At 42.3% G+C, this 23,474-nt stretch overlaps 2 protein-coding genes across 2 annotated transcripts in view; both read right to left on the minus strand.

Moving 5' to 3' along the window:
- Nucleotides 1–23,474, minus strand: part of LOC122613140 (insulin-like growth factor-binding protein complex acid labile subunit) — a 50,344-nt gene that overhangs the window by 11,636 nt on the left and 15,234 nt on the right. Inside the window, exon 3 of the mRNA XM_043787170.1 lies at nucleotides 17,070–17,090. The gene's annotated coding sequence lies outside the window, so the exon portion shown is untranslated. The remainder of the gene's footprint in view (nucleotides 1–17,069; nucleotides 17,091–23,474) is intronic.
- On the minus strand, nucleotides 49–604 carry LOC122614409. The gene is made up of 2 exons (XM_043788977.1): nucleotides 520–604; nucleotides 49–457 (listed from the first exon to the last, which is right to left on the minus strand). Exons 1-2 carry the CDS (start codon nucleotides 546–548, stop codon nucleotides 49–51), a joined length of 438 nt encoding a protein of 145 aa, XP_043644912.1. The 5' UTR covers nucleotides 549–604.

Genomic DNA, 23,474 nt, shown 5'->3' on the forward strand with positions numbered 1-23,474 from the left:
CAGCATACTTGGAAAGCCATAATCCCAAGCATTAGAAGAAGTTCACATTTAATGCAGAGCAAAGCTCCCCACAGCCTTAAACCAAAACTTAATCACTCTGTTCTCGGTAAACCGGATTCGTTTGAAGATGGATGGCCAGAAATCAGCATCTGTCTGAATCGTTGGCCCACGAACTGGCAGGCGGATGGGGCCACACACTCGGGAGTAGAGCAACAAATACCCTGAAAGCAGCTGACGCCCTACACGCTCCACTAGGACTTTTGGCCAACTTTGCGCCGACTGCAGATGGCGCACGCGAAGTGGTCGAGTGGCGAAAAGTTGTGGTTCGCGGAGGCGGAATGCTGAGTAGATGTTGATATCGGCTTTCAGCGGGGAAAACTGTTTGTTATTTAAACATTGGCAAATTTGTTTGGCACGCTGCCCACTTCGGAGCCCACTTCGGAGGACAAACAGAAGGCTGGAAGAAGAGGCACAGATGGATCAAATTGGAAAAGGGCTGGGCACAAAACAAACTCATACGCCTCTTGGAACAGCGCCGGATGTGGCATTTAATACGTTCGCTACTTTTGTAATTGAATATGATAAATCAAAGGCAACTCAGCCCAGAGCCGAACTGAACTGAACTGAACTGAACTGAGCTTAAGCCAAAACGGAAGTGGTTGGAGCATTCCTTTCTCTCGAATTACACACACAATAAACTCTCATTTGCCGGCCAACTGAACGGTATTAAATTTACTCAAATGCAGGGGGGTTGAGCCAAAAAGCCGGTTCGGTTCAAAACCAAATAAATCTCAATTCTGGCCAAGGGAGCGAAATCAAATTACGTTAAATTCCCGACAAGAGGCCAAGGTCCCCATGAAACGAAACCAAAAATCACAAGCATCTGGCATAACATTATGAATTATGCCCGAGCGCGGGCGTGGCCGATTTGCGCCTTTCGCTGACCGACGAGGGCAACATTAAAATTCATGAACACATTTATTGCCAATTACTGCAAGGACCCGGACACGTTTCCTGCATATACATACGCGTACTCTATACACGAACAGGACCGCCGAGCTGGCAATGAAGGCCAAAAATCGCAGGTCACAGCCACAAACAAAATAAATTTCGGACTCCGTTTGGCGGGGTTTTTGTCGGCTGGCCTTGCCAAACGCTTTTTTACTCCCCGCACACATAAATTGATAAATTAGATTTACGCTCGAGAAATTATATTACAATATAATATATATTTCCGACCGAAGATTTGTTTTTTATTATTTTGTTTTGGCCAGACCTTTTGTTCAACGCGCCACCAAATTATTTTAAAGCCCGCTTGTATTTTACGCATCAGTTTCTGATATTTCGACCTGACATTTAATTTATGGCTCCATACGTTCATTCATTTCTTTTTTATTGGCGGCGGCTTTTAAATTATGACTATCATTTGCGCGGGCCAAAGTGGAATTGCTGGGTGATTTACAAATCAAAAAACTGTTGATTTGGCCAAATTTTTACGGCTGCCATTTGTTGCCATACTTTGGATATTTATTTCACTTTAAAAGCATTTCGCGCACAAACGCGACTTAAGCAAGGGTTAAAAGAACATTTCAAGCTCGGTTAATACTAATAGTACTCCACTTGAATATTAAGCACTTTCGTTTTGCTCGGCAAATTAAGCCATTTGGAATCCTTACGTGTGGCGAATGGAACAAACATTCTTATCAATTTCCAGCCGCAAATTCGAGGTTCGCGACTACCAAGTAAGCTGCCGGGATTGAGCAAAGTGGCGATGGCGATGCGTGATTATGTCCAGCCGGAATACACTTAGCAAAATTGTTCAATGAAGTGCACTTTAAGTTAAAGCCAAAAAATATTAGTATTCTTGTACGCATATATGAGTATTATTTTAGGCTTGATCCGAGAACCCGTAATTTAAATCTAAAGATTCATCATAGATTCATCTTTCTGCGGAGTGTAGCAGGCCAGGGAGGAGCAGCTCCACCACGATGATAGACACAATGCTGCATGGTCACGAAAGTGTTCCTGGCTGTCTGCCTCCTGCCAGCCTGCCGAGGGCATGAAGGACCTGAGCGATTAGTTGCAGGACGTGCGGTGCATGAGAGCGAGGAGTGTGCCGTGTCCTTGGAGAGTGATCAGGCGCAGGAGCTGGAACAGGACCTGGACTTGGAATTGGCCACGTGCTGTATGTTGGCCAAGCACATCGCATGCCGCCCGCCCATAAAGCTAAGCCCAGAAAACCGCTGAAGAGCTTTAAGCCACGTCGACCGCTTGGTGACCTTCCAGGGGATTTACATGAGAAAACCAAATTGCCGTTTATGGATACACTGGGATACATCTGTATCTGGGCGATATTGGAATGGACAGAGGGAATGAGACAGAGCCCCACCTCTCACACGTGTAATTGTTCTTTACAAGCCGATGGCACGTCCTCCGCGTCCTCGGTCTTGGGTGGCACTTTCCTACAAAAATAGCGTATTTTCCTTGATTTATTTTCACACTCAAATGTGAGAATTTTCATGTAATTGCCCGTGTGTGGACACCAGCAAATTCATATAAAATTGCCAGGATAACCTCTGGGTGTGTGCAATCAGCTGCAGATTTTGTCGCTTGTTTTTTGGGTCATTTGGTCAATGCGATTAGTTTCGGCCACACCCACAGAGCCCACAGACGGTGTTTCTTTGTGTGCATGTGTGAGTTCATGTATCGGTGTGTGTCTGCGTGCTCCAGGCGGAAGTGCGGAGCAAACGAAGTGAGGGGTGGAAGCAGGGGGGCAGGAAGCCAAAGCGGAGGGGGATGGCAGTAAGCTGACATTGGCCAATTAGGCACGGCAAATGAGCAGCAATCTTTTGAGGCAATGATGCCTAAAACAGGGATTAGTGTCCCCTTACTCTTGCACAACCACACCCAAACCCTCACCCACAAACACGCACACACCTTGACCACCGATATTGACAGCAGAAAAATGCACTTTACAAAAAAATCTCGATTGCACAACCGCAATTCAATTAGGCTTAATGAAATCATTGGTTTTGCTTAATTTTGTTACGCACATGTATAACTTTAACTATTGTGTTTTGACAACTGATTGAATGCAGAATATTATTTAATTCAAAGATTAATTCATTTGGAACGCTTCTAAGAGGAGCTAACTCATTTATATTTGTAGTACCAACTCGTATTTAAATTAGCCTATGGTACTTTTTTCCAGTGCAACCCTTTCAGCTTCCCTCCCTAAGATATTGATGCCAATTAGTTCTTCGCCCGTATTGATCTTCAGCGGCATTAAAGGGCATTTCCGATGATTCCATTTACCTTTCACCTGCCCGCAATTCAGCAGCTGCGTGTGGCCAGCTTCTCTCAGCCGTCTTTGCACAACTTGGGACTTTAAGAACCCTTCACTTCCACTTACGGATACACTGTGTTATGTTTCACTTGGCCGAGCGTGGCAAGATATTAACTTTCAGCGCTGCCAAGCGACGTCGTCATCGTCTTGGCCGCGGTTTTCTTTCAGGCGGACGCAAAAAGACAACAAATTACTAAAAGTGGGGCCAGTGGATACAGAGTGGTGGCACCTGTCCGGCTTTAGTTGGTAGCTGAAGTCTGGTCATGGTCACAGTTACGGCTCCTTTTGTGCGCTTTGTTTGCCCTCTGATTGCATTTTTAACGCTTCACGCCGCGTGAGTGCATTGTTTTTGGCCCGCTTTCAGCCTCACCTTAATTGAATTGCAAATGCTGAAGAATGCTGCAGAAATGCTGAGGAAGTACGCAGTGCGCGAGGCACAGGATTATGGCGTACTAATAGCGCGCTGATTGAATTAAGGGATCTCCTCAAATGTTCTTCCTTCAGCCCGTTTAACTTTTAATTATCCAGCCACCTGGGCTCACAACTCACTGATTTTAATGCACTTTATGTGCGGCGGGAGGAGCATTAATTGAAAATGCACTTTAATTCCACTTAAGCTGACAGCGAACGCAACACGGAATTTATTTTTATTCAATTGCCAGCGGGCCGAATGAGTTTTAACAGGTAATTCCGTAAATGGTATAAATATTCGTTTGCGGTGGAGAAAATGTCATTGGATTTCGGCAAACCCGAATGCTGAATGCTGAAACTTTCCCTTTTTCCTGCACAACAAACTAAAGTTGGACCTTTGGCGAAAGTTTTTGATTTGTCAGCTTTGGGCAACTGGGCAAAGGCGCCAATTTGTCGATTACAAAGGAGTTCCAATCCCTAGATATTTCCCTGTTCTGTGTGAGTTTCCGTGGAGAAACTTTTCGCTGGCCTTAAATTTCGCCCAGTATGTTTTCAATTAAGCTGCGGAGCCCGGATTCTTGAAGAGCACTCGAGACTGTCTGCGGATGCACAAAAGCCGTGGGGCAACGGCAGCCCAGGCAGAAGATGTTTCCATTTAAATTTATCATTTTTTAATGAGACTCTTAATTACGGACCGGGAAACCGGGGGGAGAGATTCCCAAAAGGCACGTTACAAATAATGCTACAACGCTAATTGTTTCCGCTTGTTCATTTGGCCACCGCTCCCCACAAAACAACACTCACACACACGAACACACACACACAAGCTCATTGTGGCAGGTCCTGCAGAAGGACACAAAAGGAGCTCGCTTGTGTGGCTGGTCCACAGGCTAAGTCCTCTATCTCTTTGCAGCACATGCGACAGCCTCTTCATTAGATTCGTCTAATTTAACTGATTTGAGTCACTCCAATTAAATCACTGACTTTAAGTTGGATGGCTTTTGATGATCTGGAAACCGACATCGAGACTTCTGGCTCTTAACGATTGAGTCAAATGGCTTTCGATTCGTGGGTGGAAGCTCATTCTTTGCTCGAAGGACAATTGAGAATGTCAAACATGGTATGCCTTTCACTGTCATTTCTAATACTGAGGCATTTGGGACAAAAATAAACCAGTTAGTGCCAAGGCCGAATCCGAAGCTAAAATGCTAATGAATATTGATAGTTGACCCTGGGAATTATATTTAAAAGTTGACATGTATACCAGATGATTTTCAGGGATAATAGGAATAGGAAAACTGAAGTATTACTAAATAGTTTTAAAACAGATGAAAAAGTGAAAAGTTAGTTAAAAAGTTTTTTTTTGATTGGACATTGAGTTTTGGTTGAATTTATACACTACAAAATGTTAGGAATGTATAAGTAGTATAAACGTATTTATTTAATATAAACGATTTGAAATGCTAGGCTAAGTTAATAAAATAAATACAAACTCAAAAAAGAAAATAAGGGGTTTTACAGGTGTTATTAAGAAATCTAAAAATATCTCCGCACTCCCTCCCTTTAAAGCATAAGCCGTTGTTAAAAAAGCCGATTTCTTTACACCAAATTGCCTGCCAATTTCAATCGGTGACTCTTAATGGAATTGACTTGTTTAAACTCCATCAAATCAGGGCCTATCTTGACCCATCCTGCGACCCACTCAGAGCAAATGAAGCTGTTCCATTTCATCGCCACACGTTTCAATATTTATTATTGCCTATTGACACTGAACAGGTCGATTGGCGTGAGTTGATGGCTCCTGGATGCCGAATGAAATGGAGACCACGAGTTCTCAAAAGCAGAGCAAACACATGCGGAATTTTGCGATGCGGAGGCCAGCGGTTGGGAGAGCCGAGAGCAAACATATTATTGACATTTTATGGTTGGAAATTCATGGAAAAACAATCAAAAGGGGTGAAGGGCGGCCCCACCGCTCAGCCCACGCACGACTGAGATCCTGTGAAGGGAGTGCCCACTCCTGGCAATGGGCCACAAGTCGATTAACAGTTTGATTGAGTTTTCCTATATATCCGATGCGGTATTTGCGGTTGATGTGCTTAAAAGTCAATACAATGCGACACACCCACATCCACACACGGAAAACGGCACGGAAAAAGGGGCAAATGGTAACGAAAAATCTTAATGGAAAAATGCCTCGTAAAAATGTTATGCGGCAAATATTTGAGCGGCAAGAAAGCGAGTTGAGGTCCTGGCAATCGGAAAATGTAATTAAAAAGCCGCCCAGAGACGTACCCCTTTGGCAGAAGTTAAATGCGTCCGAGTGGCCTTCAGCTTTTGTTATAAATATTAAACGACGACACAGTCCAAGGACCTCCGTGGCCTCCTTTTTGCGCTCGGAAACGGGCCAAGTACTGCTTACCATTGCAAAATGTTTGCCAGTGATAAATTAACGCAGGCATTTGCGGGAGCCACTGGGAACTGGAGACGAGAAAACATATTTTCCTTTCACGTCAATTCGAACAAAATGCCAAACGCATGGCCAAGGGCAGTGGGATGACAGAAAGCAGGTCATCATCGGTTCACTGAATCTGCTTCGGTTATTTGCCCTGCTTTCGGTCCATCCTTCCGCAATTGATTGAAATAATAAGCCAGGACAGCGAGTGGGGTAGTAAATTGATGAATGCAAATTTAAGGAACATTTCCCCGATACACTCGATATTACTTGCTTAGTTTTTAGGTGCGGGGTGCCACCCAGAGTTCAATGAATTAATAACCACTTTGACAAGCACTCGCGACTGAACCGAATTGTGACAGACCGAGAATAAAGAGCAGGCCCCCTGCGTCATTTATGGCATTTAAGATGAATAAATTAACGCCAACAAAATGATTAATGGGCTCACTTCAACGGGAAAGTGGACAAAATACCATTTCAATAGCATTCACAAGGGCTTGAAAATTTCTGTAGATGGCTCAATTAAGTTTCTTTTAATTACTAATTATTCTATTTATTTTATAAATATGTATTTAAGTCTTGCTGTACAAAATATTCATTAGATATTTTATATTACGTTCTATTTGAGCTTTTGTACATTTTTATTTAGATGACTAATTATCACGCGACAAGTGTTTTCCGTATTACTCATTTGCACCGCACTATTGAAAAAATGATTCAACTATATGCTGGCAGGCGTAATGCGGACTTCAGGAAAATCGTATTAATTAATGCTAGGTTATGATTAAGCGCAGGACCCTTTCTTCCGCATCCGCTGGCTTTGATAACTAATTTACACACATTTATTAGTCGTTGTGCAGCTGGACAGATAAGCCGGGCCCGAAGGCCTGGTGAATGGTAAATGGTAAATGGCGAACGGCGAATGGCGAATGGTAAATGGAAAATGGCGGATGGCAGCGCGTTGCTCATACGCCATGTGGTGCCTGCGGTGTGCCAATAATGCTGGTGTCTGCTCTTCTACGTTGTCCCCACTGCGAGCGTGTGTCTGTGTCAAAGTGCGCATTTAAAGCTTTTGAGCTTAGATGGGAAATCCCCGCCGCCATTGTTCATCTCGCTTTTGGCTACTGCAATCTCAGATGCGCGACCGAATGGCAACAACCGCACCCCGGGATTCTCAATCCCTCCCCATTTCATCTACCCTCCAGTACCAGTTAAAGCGTCTTTAAAGCGCTCAGTCGCCTAAGCTGGTTGCTCAAAGAATATCTCAGAAACTGGGGGAGAAAGTGTTAACAGCACTGGCTGTAAACTGGCCCATTAACTAGCTGCTCGTTTTAATTAAAAACTACATTTCTAGTCTTTGCCGCCGTTTTTTCCTCCACTTTCGCTGTGCAGATTCCTTGAGCCAAAATGCTCTGATATATGCGTGTAATTTCGTTTTATGGCTCACTCGCACACACTCTCGCTTTATGAGCGATGGTGTTGCTGTTCGCATAATGATTAAAAATTCAATTTAGTCGACGCCCGAAATGAAATTATTTATGAGATGCTTGGCACACGAATGCGGGTCAGTGTGGGAGTATGTGATAAATGTGGCAGAGTTTAAAAATGGCAAATGCCTGGAGAGATAATAAAGGACCACGACAACCCCATCGATACCAAATAAAGCAAATTATTTATCCTTTTTATACCCGTTACTCGTAGAGTAAAAGGGTATACTAGATTCGTTGAAAAGTATGTAACAGGCAGAAGGAAGCGTTTCCGACCATATAAAGTATATATATTCTTGATCAGGATCAATAGCCGAGTCGATCTGGCCATGTCCGTCTGTCCGTCCGTCTGTCCGTCTGTCCGTCTGTCCGTCCGTCCGTCTGTCCGTCTGTCCGTCTGTCTGTCCGTATGAACGTCGAGATCACAGGAACTACAAAAGGTAGAAAGTTGAGATTAAGCATACTGACTCCTGAGACATGGACGCAGCGCAAGTTTGTCGATTCATGTTGCCACGCCCACTCTAACGCCCACAAACCGCGCAAAACTGCCACGCCCACACTTTTGAAAAATGATTTGATATTTTTTCATTTTTGTATTAGTCTTATAAATTTCTATCGATTTGCCAAAAAACTTTTTGCCACGCCCACTCTAGCGCCCACAAACCGCCCAAAGCTGCTACGCCCACACTTTTGAAAAATGTTTTGATATTTTTTCATTTTTGTATTAGTCTTCTAAATTTCTATCGATTTGCCAAAAAACTTTTGGCCACGCCCACTCTAGCGCCCACAAACCGCCAAAAACTGTCAGTGCTGAAGACTCCTTCGCACTTTCACTAGCTGAGTAACGGGTATCAGATAGTCGGGGAACTCGACTATAGCGTTCTCTCTTGTTACTATTTAGGAAATGAGTGTTTTTTTGTCATTGATTCACTATAGCCACGGTATTGTATGTATTTTGTGCGAAAAACTTTTTCAAATGTGTTTTGCATTCATTTGTATACAAGCTCATTAAAAAATAAATTAAAACCGTTGCAAATTAATTACTTTACTCTGCAAAATCTGTATTACCCTCTAAATTTCTTGCTGAGCTTCAACTGACTCATTTTTCACCTGAAAAGCTACCGGCCAATATTTTCTAATTAGCAAAAAGGGATGCCAGAGTCTTGGAACTAAAAACACGTGAGGAATCCTTGACGGAGGACTCGCTCGCTGTCTCTATCTCCATCTCCATCTCCAAGGATGGGATGAGCCCTGTCTCTCTGCCCCTGTCACTGCTCATTTTCCGCTCACCAGTTTTCCGAGCCGTACCCCCCTTTTCCTCTTTTAACGGCATTGTTTGCATGCTTTTCTTGCTTTCCAGCGTCGACGTAAACTCATATACTCAGAGTCTTACACTCGGGGGCCTGCACTTCAGCTCATTCATCAGTCATTCAACGGCCACGGGAACACTGGCAGCCCAAACACAATCAAGGAGCCTCTCGCTCACGCCAAGGATGGCAACATGTTTTTGCAATTTACCGATTTGCGCTGTAACCGAGGCAGACAGGACTTTTTTCGTGCTCCATTTCCATTTCCCGCTTTTCCCCCCCGCCAACCCCCTTTTCAAGTTTTTCTTAGCCCAGCACAGAGTTCTGCTGCGTCTCCCCGATTTCCACTACTATTCTCGTTCGTTGTCATCATCAGTGCGCAATTCAAGCGGAATTTCGCAAAATTTACTTTGACGTCTGTGCATTGCGCATACGCCTCGTGGGCCATTCTATTCGCTCGAGCAAAATGCAACGAGGTTGCAGGTCCTTATCGTTGGTCCCATATTTGATTAGACATTAAAAGCCACTTGTCAGACAATCAAAATAATGTGTCAATTGCGCTTTGATAAACAAATGCATGGGAACGTTCCAGTTTTATAAGTAAACGTAAATCATTACTGTAATAAATTATATAACTTGGACGGCAGTAAGCGTAGTGACGAAGCGCAACACGAAAGTGTGCGACGGCGAATACTGTATACACAAAGTAATGAAAATATGCACAAATCGCAGAGTTGCAAAAAACTGAAGGAATACAAAATTAAATTTTCTTGGGGATCTTGTGCAGAACCAATAAATAATTTGATGAGGAGTGCTGAATGAGTATCAGAATGACATCCGTGCCTAATTATGTTGCAGAGATGTATTGGTTTGATAATATCTACAACAACGCTACAAGGTCGGCAATTTAGACCTTTAAAGCAGACAAAAAAAACATTGGTCCAACTGTTTGTTTTGGCAAACCGTCAAAGCAAAGTAACGCATATTTGATTAGATATAAGAAGCCGCCACTTGCCAGCCTAAATAATCTGCCAAGTGTGTATGATTGGATGTGTCCTCCGTTTTAATTGTGTAAGGAAAACCACAAAGTCCTTGGAGCGGACTTCGGCTGTGGTCTTATGAGTCCCTCAATCAATTAGCTTTGAGAGCATTAGCGATTCCATTCCGTCAAATATTGGATATCCTTATTGGGCTTCCTTTTGATGTTGTCACATCCTAAACCATTTACGCTCAGAGACATTTTCGCCCACACGCACGGGTGAGCTGTGGCAGAAGCTGATTTTGTCATCTGGTAATTGAAAGTTAATATTTGTGAGTTGATAGAGCAAAAAATCGGCTAAGTGCGGTATCGATAATTTTAATGTCAGCACAAACTCGATTGCCAGACTGAACGACACACGACACATGTCCAGACTGCTTCAAATTAATACGCCTAATGCAGTGTTCCTTGGAACCAAAATCAAGTAGCGAGAATTCGTCTATCCGGCCAACGCAACAGTTTCGAAACTGTAGGCTGTCAAGATACTTCTTCCGCCCGCTTTGCCTCACTATCACTGAAAGAAAAGCCTACCCAAAAGCAATATACAGAAAAATGTTGACGGCCCTCAAAACTAATTTTGAAATTTAAATTAATATTTTTATATTACCCTTATTTTTAATTTTTTTTTGTAAGCTAAAAGGTTGTTATTGTAGTAATATACTTTGGGGTCATAACTTCGTTCTTTTTGATACATTTGGCTGCAATGATGCGAATTGGCCAGGGCTATTTTTCCTCTGTGCCGACACACGCATATGTGGGAGTTGGTTTTTTACAGATTAGCCGCTGGCCATGTTGGCCATAACAAGGAGCCCCATAAAGGCACACACCACCGTGCGTTTCCAGGACTAAAAGCTGCCAGATTCTCAAGCTCAGCCGACGACTCAATGTTTAAATGTTTCGAATTGCCGACAAGGGATTTGGCATCATGGCATTCACGCCCAGATAAGCGCCACTAGTGGGCCTTATCTTTAAGGATACTCGCATTTTTCCGCCTGGCCCCGTTTTCCGTGAGTGGAGGCCGAGATTTATTACAAGCCATTTCTCTCGCACAGGACCGGGATCGGGATCCCACAATTAAAGCCCGTTTTTGCTTTTATTTTTCCGCCTCCGCCACTCAAATAGTTAGTGAAATACTTTCGAGTTGTTAGCCGTCGGGTTGGGTATGCAAATTATTTGCCTTTAATGTGTGCTGAGAACTCTGGCAAAGTTGCTCTCAATTTAGTCATTAGGCTTTGGGCCAAAACTTTTGCTTTCGCTTTCTCTGCGAGTGTTGGGGAAAAACCATTTTTATTTTCCATTTCCTCTTTACTCTGCGAGTATTAATGTAAGCAGTCAACTTAAAATATAATTAAGTCGAGCTTGAGCCTCGGATGACAAAGCAAACACATGGCCAAAGGAAAATGCCTCAGAGTGCAAGAAAATTCGCATAGTATGCGAAAGTGGAAAGAAAATAAAAGAGCCCGAGTACAAAGGAACTTGCAGCATGTGAAAGCAGGAAAAACAGCAGAGGAAGTGGGGTCGACTTTTAGATACTGAGTGCAATAGTTTTACATCTAATTCGAGGCTACCGATTGCTTAAATTGTTCTTTTAATGCATAAAAGTGTGCCAATTTCAATTAATTTGATTGTGTGTGCCTCATCCTTGGCACCCATCCTTGAGCTTATCCGACAAGCAAAGTGCGAAGAATAAACGATGCCAAAGCCAGGCGCGGAAAAACTTTGCAGTTTAGTGAAGTTCGCGCCATGAGAGACATAATTATGCGTTTAACACTTTAGTGCTGGCAAAGTGGAACGACCAGGCCTGCGGCAGCCTCGTCCTGGTCTTCGTCCAAGTCCACGTCCACGTCCGCGGCGTCGTCATCTCATCAAGCTCATCCTTGCTGGCTGCCCGAGAACAAAAGGAAGCTGATGCCAACAAGAAAAGGAAATTTGCGCTGGAAGTGCACTTCCAGTAAAAGTGAGATGCGGATAACAGGGGCGACCACAACGCGATTTAATGAAGCTGCAAGCTACAAGTAAATCCTGGGCTGTGGGGTGAGAAATTGGAGAGTGGGCCCGCCCAATGCAAACTGATTGCAGAAAATGGCTCATTTGCCGGGAAATCAAATCGCTTCATTTCTAAGTGGATAAACACACAAATGATGGCAAATAGCCATGAATGCATACCATCGCCAGCAGCCGACGGAAAGGCACTCCGGTGACCTGGTCCAAACGCTGAACGAATGAGCGAAATTGAATGAAAATTATGCTGCCACTCGACTCACTGGGCAGCTGGGCCTTGTCCGTGCCTTCAGCTAGATGAAAAATAATTTTATAAAATAACTTGGCCCTTTTTTGCAGATCACTGAGCTTTCTGAGCGTTCTGCCTCCCAAAAAGCAGGGGAGCAAAATTTCTTTGCTAAACAAAATTGAATTGTATTCCAACTGACGGCGGCCCTCGGGGCCCTATTTTGTTCACGTTCTTTTTATTTTCGGCAACCAAATAAAATGGACGCATTTCAAACGGAATTTTTAAACAGCTCTTTAAGTTTTCATGGTTTACCTTCCACGGAAGGCGGTAGATTACTTTTAAGTTTACTCTTTCTAATTCAATGTGATGTCCATTTAATTGTATTCGAGGCGTAAAAAAGTTGAAAATCAATTGAAATATTTTTATAAAGTTTAAAGACATCCCAAGAACACAATAAAATGGTAATTCGATATAAACAAACTTTTACACTCACACAAAAATAATGCTTTATATCGAGGATACGTTGAAAAAAGAGGAAAGGACTCGAAATGCTTACAAATTTTCATCGGCCAACCAGAATCACCGCAGGCATCGTAAAAATGAACATTTGAAGAGCCGAAAGATGTCGAAATGTGCAAACATAAAACTGCCACCAATTGATTGAGATGTAATCAAAAAGGCGACCCAAACAAAAAGCAAAGGGATGAGAGATTTCGCTTCGCTTTTTTTAAAAGCGACAAATGTGTAAGGGCATAAAAATCATTGCCGAATCGGAAAAGGAACGAAAAATCAAATTACGCATACGCAGTGCAGGCCAAAAGGGAATGCCCATGCTGGGTTATCCAGCACAAGCCTCATTCCGTTATGGAAATTCGCCGGGAAAGCATATGGGGCAACTACTAATGCTAACTGGGGATAAATGTGACTGCCTCTGGGCCACATACATCAACGCAAACATAAATTACTCGCCATATATGCGCATGACTAATTTGCGACTCATGTCTGGCCTTTGATGCTGCCGCCCGCAAAGTTTTAGCATTCATATTTTATTAGCCACAAGTCAGTAAGTTTGTGTTCTAAACAATTTATTAATCAAATGGTCCAGCAAACTATGCTCCGACCAAAAAACCGGGCCAGAGTAACGTCACCAGAACTGAGTGCGAATCTGAAGCCGAAACCGAAACCGAAACTGAAACCAAAACCAAAAGTCCAGTCATCTCCGACTATACATCGTGTGTATATTTAATTTATGTGCCCTGTATGTGTGACAAATTGTGTGCCGGAGGCCAAGTTTCGGATTTCGTTGTTTGCCTTTCGGATCTCACAGGGATATTGCCGCCAAATAGAGTTGTCATTGCTGGGATGCAAATGTAGCTGAAAAGATTACAGCACTTCAACGAAATCCAACGAAAATAATATATCGATACATTTTCCTACACTTCTATAGAACTTCACTAAACTTAAACAATTTTCTCTATTTAAATCTAGCTTTTAATATTCAATTTAAAAATAAACATGCCAAATGTAATAAAAAATATAATAATGTAAATACAATAAAATACAAAAATACAATGCAATGTATAATAATGTAATACAAAAAATACACACCTTTGACCTATAATCGTGATGATAATGTCTCGAAACGCAATTCGAAAAATCTTTATTTATAAAGCTTAAGCTCCTGAAAAAGAAAGGAGAAGTAAAAGTCTTTGGCGACTTTTCAAGATTTTAATTTGTCTAAAATGACACCCAAAACTACATCACTGTCGTCTGCTGGCACTTTCCCTTGTCCTTTCCCGACGCCTCCTTCCACAACACTGCTCGTCATCTTGTCTGGATCCCCGCAAAAGTGTTACAAATTTATGACATTCTCCTTTTGCATTCGTCGACCCTTTAAAGCAGCTCGCAGCCAATGGCTAAATCCAAAGCCAAACAGCTTCGAAAAAGGTCAACAGAATGCTCGAGGTTAGAGACGCTGGCCAAAAAGCAAAAAAAAAGTAAAAGGAAGTAGTAAAAATGTTGTTTTCTCCTTCGTTTTACGGTTTTGGGTTGGACATTTACAAAAAATCCTAAAAAACTGTGGAGATGCTGGAAAACTGTAATGGGAGGGAACGAAACCAAGACACTAATGTCGCTCATCTTTTATTAATATTTCTTTGAGATTTTTATGCTGCTGTTTTCTTGCCGCAGGGCGAGCCGAAACTTGCGGTCTAGCAGACAGTTGAATGAACTACTAGAAATATAAATCCAGCCAATATTTTCTCAAATTAGATCGAATAAACAAATATCATGTTTCTGTAGCTAGCGAACTTTTGAATGAACTTAATACATCCACGAAAATGCCTTTCTTTCGCATATTTCCAGCGTTTCAGAACGCTGAAAATCAATGGCCTTTCTACTGCGCCTTCAAGTGGCATAAAGCATTCGCTAAACCGGAGGAGTATGAACCCCGTGGCACTTGATTTGTTACATAAGGCGGGTGGCTTACTTTTACCGTCATACTCTCTCTTACGCTGCAAAATTTCATCACAGGAAAATTCTTCTCAAGTCAGGTCTGCGATGACTTCCTCCCTGTTCCTTCCTGCTTGCCGAGAAAGTGATTTAGCGGAAATTGTTTTTTAATGTGGCAGACATTCCTAAACTATTTAACCTGAAGTGGCAGAGTCACTCTCGCCGAGGCAAAAAATGTCAACCATTTATCAATGGATAATCAATAGACTTTAAACCATTTGTTCGTTCTGGGCTGGGTCGGTGCCGAAGGTTACATTTTATAGTTTAGTAGGCAGAAATTCAGTGTTGTGCCCGAAATAACTGCGTGGCATGCGATAAGGCTCAGGTACATATATGTATATGTATATCCTCTTTGGGGAGAGGAACACCCTTTTCCCACGAGCTCACCCATGTCCGCACATTTGCCTAAACATCCGCTGCAGCATTTCGACATTGCGGATTACAATAAAAGCGGTTTTATTCGTTTCCATGACTGGCAGACGATCCGAGAGTGACTGACAGATAGGTGAAAGTTGAAAGGGGACGGGACGATACGTACATTGTTCGTATATAGTGCCTGACATTCATTAGCAACTGGCATGATGTCGTTACGTGTCAACTTCCCGTTTAACCCCAGTATTGATTTTGTAGCCAAATACTGTTTGTTTTTAGCTGCATTCGCTTGGCTTCCAAATAGTTTTATACCCTAAATACTCATCAAAATTTAAGCTAAGCTTCAAAATGTTCCAAAGCGCCGCTGCCAGCGGCATTTCAATGTAAATTTAATTTGCCGAGTGGAGATTATTAATTTGTGCACATGGCCCGGGTGCGTATAAAATCCTTTGCGCTTGCACAGCCATAAACTCGGGCAAATAACTTAGTAATCATCATCAGCAGCACTTGCAGGATCATCAGCATTTTGCCAGGGCATTATAATTACATAAGAATGCGCCTTTTGTGGCTGTGTGTGTGCCTCTGCTCATTACAAAGGAATAAAAAAATACTAAAAACAGGACTCGTCGGCAGTGAAAACGCGCAGACAGCTTACCTTTTCGTCCTGTTTATGACAGCTCCCAGTCAGCACACACCGAACACTTGCAAGTTTTACGATTTTCAAATGATGTACGTACAAATTCATAGAATTTTATATTGCACAGCGCCCAAAAGCAGTCAGAAGCCACTCCATCTGCGTGTAACTCGATTTTTGTTGTTTAGTTGCTTTCAGAGAAAACTCTGTTTTTGTGGCAGGCAGTCATATTTCATTATTTGCCGCTCAGTTTTCCGCACACTCGCATTAATCAAACATTGCGAGCGGAATAGCCTGCAAACGAACAGCTGAAATATATGACACGGCCATACATCCTTTCGGATGTGGGCATTAAAAACTGTTGCACAACTCATTTGGGACTCATGAATATGGCTGTGTTTTGGCTGCCATTATGGTAGAAAAATATTAGATTCGCATTTCCTCCTTGCCAGGTCGTGAACCAGCATGACAAGCTCATTATAATCGAATGCCGATGCCCCGAAAAACTTTTTAATTTAGTTGGGAAAGAAAATAATATACAAAGTAAAAGCCATCATCATCATCTTCGGCAGAAGTCTTTTCCAGCTGGCTGCCAATGTATTCGTGTAGGAAAAACTTTTTCCTGCCTACTTTTCCGCACATTTATTCGCCCACTAAATGCAAATTTGTATAATTTGATTTTGTTACATTCGCAGGAGCCACGAGAAGGCGCTACCTTTTTGATCCGTTTTTATTTCTCCGAAGGAAATTCCTTTATAGCCGCAAAATTAATCAAGTAAAAACACAGAGAGCGAAAAATGGATTTTTAGAAAATGTTTTCTTAAATGGCATATTTCCATTTCACAACGAAATTCATGCGGAGCAGGCGGTATTTATGGAATTTTATGTTCCGTTTTATGGGGCCATCAAAAAGTGCGTTCAATTTCAAAAATTGAATAATAATTGCGACGAAAGTGGATCAGAGAGGCAAAGGCGGGCAAAAATCTTTGCTGATTATTGACACTAATTGGTCTTTGGCTTGAAGAGCCAGAAGCTCAATTAGCTTCTAATTAAACGGGATGAAAATTGCGTAAATTAGAGCATAAATTCTTAGTAAAGATGCCATCAAATTATAGCCACGATAATACAAAATAAAAAAAGGAATAAAGCGATTAGGGCTATAGGAGGACTATAGTCTTAATATACTTATGTGGTAAGTGCTAATCAGCTGAAAGTTATATTACACTAATTTCTCTTCTTACCACAACATTTGTATTAATTCATATCCAATTACTCACCTTTGCTATAGTAACGATGTCCTGCAAAGAAAAAGAATAGCTCTCATTAATATACTTGTTTTCCCTGTTTCAATTAGCAAGAGCGTAGAAAACATTTTTATATTCCTAAGTGAGCCCTCTTGACCAATGTTCAAGTGCAGCTTGAGGGATCTTGGCACATACATGTATAGCATACACCATATACATTCTGCTCATTCTCATTGAGCAGTTTTACCTTGACAACGCCTTAGATTCAATGGCAAATGTCAATCTTTTCAGCCGTGTAACCTTTACTAAATATAGTACAGCTTAAACTGCCTGCGGGCAGTGTCATTGAGTGAGTGGCACATGTAACATGTATGTATAAAAGAAACATTAATTCCCATGGCATACGAGCTACGGAAGAATTTGTTTGCAAAGGCTTTTTGGGATTATTTCCAAACTCGGCATACTTGTTACATAGAGTAAATTTTCCGCTGTAAAATGTAAATCCCTTTTTCCATCTTTTTTAAAAACTACTCAATATTTTTTTTTTTTAATATTTTTTAAAATATTTTTTTTTAGATACCTTTAGATGAAAATGGTTATTTTTAGGGAAAGCATACTACTACCATCTAGGCAACTTAATCTGATGAGAAATTATATTGTTACTACGTGGAATGCCGTACACAGTAAAATGGAAGATGTGAGATACTTTTGGGCAGTTCTTGTATCACACTTTCGGTAAAAACGACCGTAAAACTTTACATTTTTAAAAAAGGGTCGCAGAGCTGAAATTATAACCGGGTAGTAAGCATATTATCTCAACTGATTAATTTCCTCTAACTCAAAAAAAAACACAATTTATACATATCTTGAAAACACCTTTGCAAATTTCGTATATTGGATGTCCTGTAGAATGTCCTCTCTTGTGTTCATATAAATTCGCATAATTGCTTATACATTTTTAATTATAAAGCCATTTTTTAAAGCACAAGGTTTTCTTCCATTTTAAAAGCCCTGACATGTGTTTCAAAGCGCCGCTATTTTTCATGGGAAAATTGCAGAATTAGTCGAGCGACTAACTGGCTGGCCAGTTTGTTTATCCCATTGTGGGCGTGGCTTCATTTGGCATAGCCGCCAGGGGGCGTGCCAGTATAAATGGCCTGCACTAAAACTAGAACCAAACTAAAACGCAGGGTTCAAATGGCATCACAACGACATTGACGCACCAAGCGAGAGTCCTTGGCCATAGTATCCACACGAAGGATTTAAGAGCGAGCTAGATGAAGGCTAGATGTGGGCGTGGCTGGCTATAAAGATTTATGTTGACACTTTAGGCTAGGGTCACCACTTTGGGCTAAGGTCCGTCGGACGAACTGCAATTGGGCTTTAATGCAACTGCAAATGCAGCAGGCATTCCATTAAAATTATAACAGTCATCAAAATGCCGCCGCTGCACAAACTATCGTTAAGCAGAAGGGGGGATGCGAGTTTAATTTTTATTGGACGCTGCACTGCGCTCGCAAAATTCAATTAGGAAGCCAGTATTCTAGGCTAAGGACTCCGGGCCAAGAGCCCGAGCAGAGAATCAAGCCAAGCTGCCGAGAGTTAATCAGTTTTGCTAACTTCATTTGAGCAACTAACGGCAGGCAACTTTTGTGCAAGGTGGGTGGCATCCTGCTGCTGAAGTTGGTCTTAAAGCTCACTCTCTGCCAGCCAATTACACGCACTGCAATCATTTACAAAACTTTCCCACCACTACACTGGAAAATAGATTTAACTGACTAAAGCTAAATTAATCATTTGATGTAGATGGAGCGGAATTTAGTTAATTTGAAACTACTATATTTATATTCTAATTGCCAATGAATTTAAATAAAAGTCTAAAACATGCCACACATGTTGGCTTGCCATAATTCCAAATAAAATTAAAAAATCGTTGAAATGATTTCGTTCAAACGAATAAATATTAGACAAGATCTGCGTAGTCATCAAATTACGGACCCACCAGGTTACTGTAATAAGCAGTCAAAGTGATAACACTGAACCATTTCCCCGACTGGTAGGCTAAAAGTTGGCTAGACAAATGTTGCACTTGCATTTCCTGCCCGTTGGAGAGGAGATTTATGGCCGGGACAAAAGAGGAATTAAAAGTCCAACTCTGAAGCACACATTAACCCACATTTCGCTGGGGATTTATGGCCAGCCAAATAGGTCTGAAAATAATGCAGAGTGAAACGTATGCCCGATTAGCTTTCAGAGATATGCATGCATAACTAACTTAGTGTATTATCCGATTACCACGCGCGTATATGTCAGAAAACAAATATTTATCCACTGCACATTTAATGTGCTTCTGCCTTTGTCTATTGTATTCAACTTCGAGTTCCGCGTCGACATTGCGTCAGGTGTTTGAAACATTTATGAGCCCCGTTTTTGGGTCACTTACTGGCCATCAATCAGAGACGGGTACTTGACCACCAATCAATTCGCCCATAAATCAGGGCTCTGTGTAAAGTCTAAACAATTACAAAACAATTAAATTGTCACACCGAACTGTGAAGAGCAAGCCAAGCTAAGGTTAGGGACGAGGGGAAAGCAGTGCTCGAAGGAAAAGCGCTATCTTTTTGGCTCCTTCCCACGGCGCTTTTCCTTTTTCTTCTGGACATCCGACTGCTGCTCAGTCGACACGTTTCCGGACCAGTGTCCGTACACTTTCACAAATTATTTGCTATTCATTTCGAAGAAATTTACTCTACTTTTATGTGCTTAGTATTTTACATTTTAACGTAGAGTAGTTGGAGTAGTTATGCTCGTATAAAATCAAAGACGAACCACGTTTAAAAATGTATATATGAGCTACTATCGATTTCAGCAATAAAAAACAGTTTTTTTTGTGCTTTTATCCAATGTAAACTTTTCCCTCAGTGAAGCCACTGGGACAGGAGGAGGAAATGGAAAAAGTGCACAACTCAAACACAATATAAACTTCATTGGGCGCCAAGGCCAAATCGAACTGGCCAGCTCGACGTCTGTTTTTATTATTTATTTGCAGCAAATTAAGCCCGGCCCCTCGAATAAAAAAGGGCGAGCAAACAAACAGCGAGAGGAAGAGCCGAACTAGCAGGGCAAGTCAAGTCAAGTGTCAGCATAAATGAAATTTCCCACCACAAACTTCCGGGAAAGCGAGGAGCTGGGTGGTGGTCGGTGGATTCATCCCTCTGTTAACAATGCATGTGCATAACAAAGGGCAAATGTCGGACTGAACTTTTCACGGTTTCACTTTTCCATTTTCCCTTTCCCTTTCCCTGCGAGGTCCCTGAATTTGGACCTCGGACATCGACACACTTGGCTGGCGCCATTAAGGTGCAACAAAATGTGCATACGGGAAGTGCTTCCAGCAGGTTTACTTTACACTCGACCCCTGTTATTTCGCACAATTCAATTGCACAGTCATTTCCGGTTTCGGCGAACACCCCCAGAAAAGCCATTCGGAGCCACTTGGATTGGGGTTACTCCGTGTGAGACGATTTCCGTACTGCGGGGTAAGTAGCGCGTTCCTTGTGAAGGTGTTCCCACAATTGGTAAATGAACAGGATATTGCATTGATAGCCGCCTTTATGATGTGCAACCGGGATAAGCTCGGTGCATTTCGATAGCGGAATGTATATTGTAACAGCGTTTCAAAATGGTATTGTTTGATTTCGGATAGAATCCAATGAAGTTTTGAATCCCTGCCCTGTGCTAATTCTAGTATGGGAAGTGGAACTAAGTGCTCCAAAAAGTCAACTCCTTTGACTAGTGACTTAATTTAGAACCCCTTATTATCCGAGAAAGAGTTCTTCTAATTGGAAGCGTTTACCAGCTGTCCTCCCCCTAATCACTGCATTTGTGCCACATCCTCAGTGCCACCACCATGTTGTGGTCGCACACAAATGAGCCGCATCATTTCCGCTGCTCCCCTTGGCTTTGAAGGTGGGCAAAATGCTGAAACATTCAGGGAGTACTGCAGATAACAGAGTATAGTCGGGGTAGGAAAAAACTACAATTTTGCCAAGTTCTGGTGAAGCGTTACATTTGTGGGGTTCCGTTCGCTTGAGCTTCAATCGCCGGGTTTTTGCCTTTTTTCTGCTGCTTTGTGCTAACTTTTTTAATTAACTTGTCGATGTTGCGTGAGTACGTTGCTGTTCTTGCTGATTTTATTGTACTTGCTGAATGTTTTTCGCATTTTTTGCTGCCGCTGCCGGTTGTCTGTCAAATGATTTGCTCAAGTGCGGAGGGATGTTCAGTGCGTTTAAATGGCTTTTGAACTCGAACACTTGGCACTTAATTAGAGCCAGCAATTGCACATCTTAATTAATGTGCTGCAGCGAAACTAAGTCAAGGTTAATTTCCATGAAATTAATAGATTATCGGTGACGTAAGAAGATAAAGAGTCCGCCATTCCCCACATTGCATTCACTTCCAATAATGCGGGACAGTCAACTATGTATTTCACTCTTATTTTAATTTAATATTTATTTTATGTATATATATTTTATGCCGCCACTAAAATGGGAGTTGGGTTTTAGGGTGTAAGTTGAGTAAACTTCAAGTAATTCGCAGCTTGCAGTATTTTGCAGCTGTTCCACATCTTTCAGCCTTAGCATTAATTCATCCAATGAGTGGATGGCACACCGCTGTAAAGTCGTGAAATATGCAACACACTTTGGGCCTTACATTTTTGGCGGCACAAGAAGCACCCCTCCCTCGACTACCAACGACTGGGTTATGAATAATTAATTAAAATTTAATTAAAACTGTCTAACTCGGCGCAGGTCTCCCCTCCGTCGTAAAAACTAATGCGGCCTGCGAGCTGCCAAGTCGGGCTAATAAATCAAGAGCGCGTTAACGAAACTGATATGCCATCTCCGCTAAAAAAGAACACAAAACAAGTACGTTGGAGATGAAAGTCCCCTGATGAGAGGGTAAGCCAAAACTTGGTGGCCAGCCAGGCGTTAAAAGCGCAGGCGACGGGCCAACTGGAAATGTAACAATTAATGTCATCAGCTTGCAATATCAACAACGGCAACAGCAGTCAAATAAACAATGGCCACGAGTGGTTAACAATGCCAAACAACGTGGCCAACTACAAAATGGTCCAGTGGTCACCCAGCTTGGCCAAATAGCAGATAGAGGCACATCGGGGGCGGAATAGTGGCTTCTGTGGCATGTGTGCTGTTGTTGCACGTTGTTTGACCAGGGCGGCAATGCAGGCTGCATAATCGTTGACTTGTTCTGACTAATTGTCAGGCGAGAGGGAGTATCAGAGGCAAATAAAATCAAGCTGAATAAGCCAGGAGAGTCAATCAATCCGCTGGAGGAAAAGTAAATAAGTGTTTGTGCAGAACAACCATGGTAGTCCCAAGGAAGGGTTCATATGTTACTATGCACTCAATTGGGCTACTCTATTAGCTAACTGAAGGCAATGCTGTCCATCAAAGTTCTTTCAATTCCAGAAGGGCATCGAGAGTATATAAACGGCATTCCACAGCATAAATAACTGACCCAACTTATTGTTTCCCAAGCATTCCACGCAGAGACCCAAAATACCCGAGTTAAATGACCGAAAACTGTGCCACATTTTCTACTCATTTTGCCGAGCAACTGGCATATAAAAACGAGGCTAACTCTTAGCACTAATTAAGTCAAAACCTTAGCATTTACCTTGGGGCACGTGCTTGTGGACCAAAAGGGGATTCATCTTGGGAGCTGTGAGAAGGATGTGTATTAATAGGAAACCCTTGTTGCGAAGGCTTCGGGGCACATAAAAATGTCATATGTCAACTACAGGTTGCCTTGTCAGCACTCATTAAGCTCTTAACCTCATTCGAGCTAACGCACACAGCCGCACTTCGCCTTCTCACACGGACTCAGACATACAGCCCCACTCACACTCACACACCCACACACACACGGGGGCACTCAACATCCTGGACAAATGCAAGTGAGCGCTTTATTACCAATGTCGACACGGCTGCACGGAAGAAGGCAAACTGGCAGGACAACAGAGTTTTCAGGACTGTTGTCCCGCTTGAAAACCGGGTTCATTGACCGGGTCGGGTATCAGCACTCATTTTGCTGGGAAATTATGAATACGCAGGACTCGCGTAATTGGTTTTTTTCTTCCGCTGCCTTTCAAATAATTAAACTCGCTCTGTGCTGGCCCCTTCGCATTTCCTTGGCCCGAATGTATGAAATCAAATTAATTACGGAGACGACGAGAGCTGATAGAAAAGGACTCGGAAGGATACGCCGCTTCCTTATGCACATGCATGAAATTTTCTTTTAATAATTAATGCCTCTGCTTCCATCTTCTCCCTTCTCCCGTTCGCCAGTGCCATTCATTTCAAGGCAACTCCCAGGCGAATCTTATCTGGCCTCTTTATCATTATCAACTTCATC

This window comes from Drosophila teissieri, chromosome 2R (assembly GCF_016746235.2).
Source record: "Drosophila teissieri strain GT53w chromosome 2R, Prin_Dtei_1.1, whole genome shotgun sequence".
NCBI classification, from domain to species: domain Eukaryota; kingdom Metazoa; phylum Arthropoda; class Insecta; order Diptera; family Drosophilidae; genus Drosophila; species Drosophila teissieri.

Coding starts and splice junctions, on each gene's coding strand:
- LOC122614409 (XM_043788977.1), bottom strand. CDS start 548: ATGCCACATCCGGCGCTGTTCCAAGAGGC. Junction 458..519: donor CCGGCGCTGTTCCAAGAGGC/GTATGAGTTTGT, acceptor CTCTTCTTCCAG/CCTTCTGTTTGTCCTCCGAA.